This window comes from Notolabrus celidotus, chromosome 23, assembly GCF_009762535.1.
Source record: "Notolabrus celidotus isolate fNotCel1 chromosome 23, fNotCel1.pri, whole genome shotgun sequence".
NCBI classification, from domain to species: domain Eukaryota; kingdom Metazoa; phylum Chordata; class Actinopteri; order Labriformes; family Labridae; genus Notolabrus; species Notolabrus celidotus.
Genome location: NC_048294.1, coordinates 24185716 through 24193211, shown reverse-complemented (window position 1 = coordinate 24193211; position 7496 = coordinate 24185716). Strand labels below are relative to the sequence as shown.

Below are 7496 nucleotides of genomic sequence, written 5' to 3'. Positions count from 1 at the left end.
ACATACAGAGGCTACGGTCCTTATCTCAGAGGTCACCGGTTCGAACATTTGCTGCATGTCTTCCCCTGCTCTCTACTTCCCACATTTCCTGTCTCTCTTCAGCTATCTGATCAAATAAAGGCAAAAAAAGCCCCAAAAAATATAACAAAACAAAGAAAATGACAACACTGCCCGTCAAAGGCTCGTAATGACGCTTGCATTGTAGTGCACACAAGCTGCAATCCATAGTGATGACAAATGAAGCTACTGCAGACATGCAGAGCCTGTTGCTCCTCAAGTCTCCATCTTTGGCAGGCTGCAAAAGCCAAGTATGACTAAAAATAGGTCACATTTCAAAATTATAGACTGTGTAAAAAAATGGATGTTGTAACTGTGACGTCACCCATCTGTTCCTGAAGCTCTGGCTGTTTTTGAAACCGCCTACTATACTAGCAGTACGTACTGATCTGGCCAAAATTCAATTTGTAGTACATGAAAAAGAGCAAAATCTGCAATATGCCAAAACTCCCCCGATGTCTACTGATTCGGGAAGATTTCACAGTATGCATCGGACCAGTCTCCCTCGTGTACTGTTTCCCATAATGCACAGCGTTTGTTACGCTTTCTCTTTTTTTTCTTCTTTTTTGACAGGGTCACCCTTTAGGTGCTGTTAAAATTATCAAATTACATATAAACCACTTCTTAACTTTTAAAATCATAAGTGATGCTACAGAAGCAGTTTCTCTATCAGCTTGGCCGTTGTTTACTTCCACTTTCTGAAGCCAGAAATCCAGTGACGTCTGGCTCAGCATCCTGCAGACCAGATACAACAGAACAGTCAGACTACATACTAAACTCAAATGCAATAAGCAGTACCTACTGCCTACTACATACTACCTACGAATGTCTGGCCTTAAGCCTTTTCGCTAACAGCTACAGTGTGCCCGCCTGTCAATCAAGTCAGCCATGTCCTTATTTTGGCAAAACTTGCAAGTTTAATAACTTCAAAAATAACACAAAAAATTCACCCCACCCCGTACAGTGTGTGCCGATCAAGCGGCAACCTCCGGTCTAAAAATATGAGTCCAATGCGGAAGTGTTAAAAGCTGCAGTTCATTGAGGATCCGCTTGAGGCTGGCTCCGGAAGTACCGGAAGTCACATACACATGAATGGGGAAAAGACGATCTTTGCAGCGTTAATAAACATGTTTACAGCCTGGTACAAAAGATGAGTGTAGTCTGAATAGCTCATTTCTCGATGTCCTCTCACTGTGAGGGGGGTGAATTTTTTTCTAATTTGGTAATTTAGAAGATATTGAGATTACTAGTCTTCCAATGAGAGGCACAGCTGCCTGCAGGAACACTGCAGCTGTTGGCTAGGAGGCTCAAAGCCCGCCTCTTTACATCACACTGGCTCGACAGAAGCAATATGGCTGCCGCAGCCGATTGGTCTCAAAACAGTTCTTCAGAAACAGATGGGTGACGTCACGGATCCTACGTCCATATTTTTTACAGTCTATGGTGCCGATAGAGAAATGAGCTAGAGAAATGAGCCATTCAGACCTGAACTGTTTTTTGAACCAGACTGTAAACATGTTTATTTCTGCTGTAAAGATCGTCTTTTTTTTTAATTAGTGTGTATGTGGTTTCTGGTGTTACTGCAGCCAGCCTCTAGTGGACGCACGATGAACTGCAGTTTTTAGCACTTTCACATTGGCTTCATATTTAAGACCGGAGGTTGCCACTTGGTTAAAATGCCCAATTTTATTGTTAAATCAAGCATGTTTGCCACCTGGTTCAAATAAGCAGAAGCTCATTTATTCATTCCTCCATACTGTACTAATGAAACACATCTTCACATGATTTTATGTGTTGTATTATGTATTACACTTTGTTGTAGACCGTCTAGCACTTAGGAGGCGGCCCCTACTCTCTGCTGGATGTGCAGCAGTCTCGTTTCCATAATAGGGCATGCTGTATCTCTCAGTTCACCAATCAAAGACAGTCCTCTCTATGAAGTGCTGACGAAAGATCAAGCTACTGTTCATTCAGCACTGCAACTTCAACACAATGACATCTCCAAAGTTACTTTTCTATCTTCTATTTTTCATCCTGGAGCAAAGCGGTGAGTCTCCTTTCTTTCAGTGTGAGTTTACTCCACATGATAAAGCTTTACATTGATTCATATGTATCTGCTGTAAAAGTAGTATTAACTTGCCTTTGTTTTGTCTGTTTTGTCACCTCAGCTCAAGTTACCGATCTGTCCTCATCTGTTCATCAAGAGAGGAGTTTTGTATCCGTGAATGAGGGAGACAGCCTGACTTTGCAGTGCGTCTCTAAAGGTAATATGGTGACAAGGTTTTTCTGGTATAAGCAACCTCTGGGACACAAACCAAGACTTATGTCGACCTTCATCACATCCACTAGAAGCTTTGCTTTTTATGATGAATGGAAGAACAATTCACGCTTCACACTGGACACTGAAAATGGAGGAAATAACTTGGTTATCTCAGATTCACGCGTTTCAGACACAGCTACTTACTTCTGTGCATGTAGCTTTTCAATCACATTTGAATTCTTGGAGGGTTTTTTAGTGAGTGTTAAGAGCTCAGATTTGACCGTCCCTACCTTCATCCATCAGTCAGAGTCTGAGACCATCCAGCCAGGAGGCTCTGTGACTCTGAGCTGTACCGTCCACACTGGGAGCTGTGATGGAGAACACAGTGTTTACTGGTTCAAAGACTCTGAGGAGTCTCAACCAGGACTCATTTACACCAGTGGAGGACAAAATGATCAGTGTGAGAGAGAACACAACCATCAAACCTGCGTCTACAATCTGCCGGTCAAGAGTGTGAATCGCTCTCATGCTGGGACCTACTACTGCGCTGTGGTCTCATGTGGACACGTTACGTTTGGAAACAGGACCGAGCTGGAATTAGACCGTAAGTAAAAAAACACTCAGATTATGGAAAGCTTTAGCTTCCTGCACTAGATTGATCTTTTACAACACTAGTTCACTAGATGAAGTCTGAAACTCTTACTAGGAATATAAATATATTGAAACTGGTTTGAGTACTGATCTCATTTGTAAAAAGGCAAACCTGAGGCTGTTCTTTTTAAGAAAATGGCAAAGTTTTAACCTGGATCTCACTCTCATGAAAGAATAAGCTTTTAAAAATCATTAGTCAGTACTGCAAGATCACTGGTGCCTCTTCTAATGACCTTTGTCACATTTACAAAGTGAGAGCCATCTCCAAAGCAAAGGCCACAGTTGTGGACCCCCAGCACCCTTTACATAAGGAGTTTCAGATGCTGCCGTCAGGGAGAAGGTTCAGTCTTCAGGTGCAGCACCAACAGATATAAACTGTTGGTGCTGGTGTTGTGTGGACTACTGTCTGCAAAGCAAATTGCACATTGGGGACAATAAAGTTAAACTCTACTCTACTAGTTAACTAGTAGACAGCAAAAACTCTGACATGTCAACTAGTAAGGGCTAAAATATCTACTAGTGGTACTAGTGGCAGATGTGTGTGTGTGTGTGTGTGTGTGTGTGTGTGTGTGTGTGTGTGTATGGTGTGCATAGTCACATCACATATCTTAAGGGTTTGTTGTATGCATTTTTACTTGTCTGATATGTTGGTCCATGTTTATTCGGCCCAACTCCGGACATATCTCTTGATTCATCTTGTAGCTTGCTTTTTCTCCATTTTTGCTCAGCTCTCCGGCAGATTCTCTTTGCGGTCCTTATTCTTTCACTTTTTCTCCAAGGTGTATTTAGAGGTCCATTTATTTTTTACAGTTTTTACAGGGGCAATCTGATTGATTATTTGTGGCATAGTATTGGAGAGGTTGTCAATCATTGCATCACTAGCTGGAGGGATGGGTAATTTGTGCTTTGAGAATAATCAATAAATAAATGAGCCGTATCTGCGTTGATGTAACATTTGTTAATGGTCCTGACTGTATTGGCTTGCTGAGAAGAACACATCAGATCAAAAAATATACAATAATGGTCAGAAATGTCTGTTACATTGATGTGAAGACCCTTGGAAAATATGAAGTGGAGTGTGTGACCTTTAATGTGAATGGACCCAGTGACATGTTGTTTAGGTTGACAGAAACAAGTAGGCTGCATCAGTATTGTTTTTGTTGTCAGCATGAATGTTGAAGTCATTCAAAAGAATGATGCTTTCAAAATCATTTACAGTGTTGGATAAAATATCACCAAATTCTTCCATGAGTTGTTGTTTCCATCTGTTATCTATCTCACTCTGGAATGACCTGCCGGAGGGGATGAGGTAGTGATGGGGAAATGAAGCTTCGCGAACCACTAGTTGTATTGTTTGACTCCTCTAGATGGCGCTCTTGGTTTAAAAATGAAGGCTCAATGAATGGCAATTCAGTGTGCTTTCAACCCTTTGTTGAACAGAGAGCGCCATCTAGAGGAGTCAAAAAATACAACCAGTGGTTCGTGAAGCTTCATGTCCCCATCACTAGGATCAGGCAAGCCACATCCTTGTCCTCTTTTAAATCTCTTTAATAAACATACTTTTTAAATGTGCTTTTACTTCTTAACTCATCACTGACTTTTTCATTTCTGTATGGTTTTTATTATTGTCTTTTACTTAAAGGTGACATATCATGCAAAATCAACTTTTTAATGGTTCTCTACCTGAAATATGTTTCCCTGGCATGTCTACAAACCCCCCGAGAATGAAAAAAATCCATTCTGCCCCTGTTCTGATTTCTCCACCTTTCTGTAAATGTGTGTGAAACCAGCCGTTTCAGACTTCAGTGTTTTTGTTACGTAACAACAATATCCGGTCTGTCACGGAGTCAGAGCTCAGAGCTTGTTCAGCCCATAGACTGTATAAAATACAACTCAACCCCTCCTCTGTTTTTCATTCCCTGCACAAATGTGTGCTAACAAGGAGCTTAGGAGGGAGGCATGCTAGTTGTAGGCTGTCTTAATAAACACAAAGGTCGGTTTTACTCCCCACGTCTGCAGATTTGAAGATCTAGTGGATGATTTTTATTTATAATGGATAAGTGCTAGCGCTAGTTTGCATAGCCACATAGCTACATGTCGTAGCTGTAGCTGTGTACCAAGACACACGTCGACATACTGACTAATAAAACAACAAGAAACACTAAATCTGTGACCAATCCTTCAGAAAGGTCCCGCTGCCTTTCTGGCAGAGGTCGGTTTTACTCCCCACGTCTGCAGATTTGAAGATCTAGTGGATGATTTTTATTTATCATGGATAAGTGCTAGCGCTAGCTAGCACAGCCACATAGCTACACGTTTGTAGCTGTGTACCAAGACACACGTCTACATACTGATAAATAAAACAACATGAAACACTAAATCTGTGACCAATGGTTCAGAAAGGTCCTGCTACAGGCGCCTCTCCTTCAGGATCAGATTCTGGATCAGATTTAGAGGGTTGAAGTAACGCGGGTCTGTGAGCAGCCGTGTATATTCAGCCAACATGTAAACATTAGATCAACGTGCTGGAGAGCCGAGGCACATCCACTTCCTGAGGGGGCGTGGTCAGAGAGAAAACAGACTGTTCTGAGGAGGACTGAAGAAGAGGGTTTTTCAGGCAGACCAGAATCTGATTTCAAAGTGTTTTTTTGAGCATAAACTTTAAAGACATGTTTTGGGGACCTCTTAGACCAATATATATTGATGAAAAAAGCTTGATATGTCACCTTTAACTAATTTTAGTTCTCCTAACCATTGTCATGTGCTTTTGTGTTTTATCTCGCTAAGTCTTGCACTCTGTAAAGCACTTTGTAAACATGTTGTTAAAAGTTGCTATATAAATAAAGATTATTATTATCTTTATTATTATTATTATTATTATTATTATTATTATTATTATTATTATGGCTAACTCTGGCATTAATAATAATAATAATAATAATTTTTTTTACAACGCACTTTTCATTTTAGGACACTCAAAAGTGCTATTTACATGGATGCTACTCTGAAATGTTCAGTAATATGCACTGTCCCTTTAAATAAATAAATAGACTAGTGCTGGCCAGGACCATACTTGAGCAGGAAACTGACGCTTCATATCAAGAATAATGATATGGATAAATGCTTTCCATACTCTGATGAATCCTTACTACCACTACCTCACAATACATAATCTGAACTAAAGCCGCTCTGAAATGTTTCCTGGTGTCTGTCTGTTTGCAGGTGAGGAGGACTCTCTTGTCTCAGTGTACTTCTTGAGTGGCGCTTTGACATTCACCATCATCCTCATTATTTTCCTCGCTTTCATACTGATGGTCAATATGAAGCTAACCAGCTGCCAGTGCAGAGGTAAATGAAGTGTTCATTGTGCACCGATTGATCAAGGCATCACTTAAAGTCTTAAATCTGGTGTGATACAGCTCTACTGTTTTTTTTTTTCAGACACGTTGGCCTCTTCGTCACTGAATGCACAGGTATGTCAACTTTCAATGTAAAATTCAAAAAATACTCTCCATATTTTTGTCTCATGCTGAAACACTTCCCAGCTCATATAAATTAAGCTTTTACTCTGTTTGGTCTAATTTGTAAACTGTATTTTTTGGGGGGTTTGGTTTTCAATATAGGCTAACAACAACGAGGACGATCTCCATTACGCTGCTGTACGGGTCAGCAAGGCCAGAAGGTCAAGAAGACATGGAGATGACACAGAGGCGGAGTGTGTTTACACGAGTGTGAAGCAATAAATCTGAAGTTTAACTCTGTGTCTCTGCAGCTGGACAATTGTCTTTTGAAGTAGTGTTGTCGATTTTCCCGATGGTTAATCAACTCATTACTTAAATAATACGAAGACAGGATCAACATGCAGCCTTTGCAGGTTTATTGAAGATACAACAGACTGCTCACATCTCTGATCATCCTGGACAGACAGACAGACCCAAACCCAAGAAGCGCCCCAAATAAATCCTTTCCTCTGCTTTTATGGCCTCCCAGCGACGTCACTGTTCTACGTTTATCCTGATAGTTACTATGGCAACCACCTCCTTCATGGTTGTCTTGCTTAATACTTGGCTCCCTTCTCGCATCCTATCCACATATTGTGCAACTGGGACACGTACGCAGTGTCAACTTTCCCATCATATCATGTTGACCTGAGTACTTACATGTGAGAAAGTGAACTAGTGAACCCCTTTTAAGGACAAATACCTGAAACATCTGGGAGTTTTTTTGGAAACCATGTAACACCACGTATAGTGTCAACTTCCCTCTCAGGTCACTTTGACCTGAGTACTTGTTTGTGAGAACGTGAACCAATGAACCCCTTTAAGGACAAATAGAGGGAACATCTGGTTATTGGGAAACCACGTTCTCCCGCACATTTCTGGGATTTTAGATCATAATTCACCACGACAGTAGTATTTGTAATTAAGTCTTATTTTAGGAACTGGATATTTTTTAACTGTTTCCATCAAATGTTGAATGTAAGTATTAACACTGTAAAACAGGTCTGAATAAAACAATATATTAAGTC

General features: G+C 40.7%; 1 protein-coding gene across 2 annotated transcripts; it reads left to right on the top strand.

Annotated features, from left to right (window-relative positions):
* The first annotated feature begins 2049 nt into the window (after window positions 1–2049).
* On the top strand, window positions 2050–7496 carry LOC117807098. Of its 2 annotated transcripts, XM_034676154.1 has the most exons (5): window positions 2050–2104; window positions 2226–2921; window positions 6191–6316; window positions 6410–6441; window positions 6592–7496. In XM_034676154.1, the coding sequence occupies exons 1-5, from the start codon at window positions 2050–2052 to the stop codon at window positions 6709–6711; spliced, it is 1029 nt and encodes a 342-aa protein (XP_034532045.1). In that variant the 3' UTR covers window positions 6712–7496. The 2 variants fall into 2 exon arrangements, with proteins under 2 accessions (XP_034532045.1, XP_034532044.1); XM_034676153.1 differs by lacking the exon at window positions 2050–2104 and having other exon boundaries at window positions 2127–2921.

What these genes read in the sequence shown, in the direction of transcription:
- LOC117807098 (XM_034676153.1), top strand. Translation starts at nt 2,141, where the DNA reads ATGATAAAGCTTTACATTGATTCATATGTATCTGCTGTAAAAGTAGTA. An exon ending in AACCAGCTGCCAGTGCAGAG is followed by an intron (nt 6,317 to 6,409) that starts GTAAATGAAGTG and finishes TTTTTTTTTCAG; the next exon opens with ACACGTTGGCCTCTTCGTCA. An exon ending in CTTCGTCACTGAATGCACAG is followed by an intron (nt 6,442 to 6,591) that starts GTATGTCAACTT and finishes TTTTCAATATAG; the next exon opens with GCTAACAACAACGAGGACGA.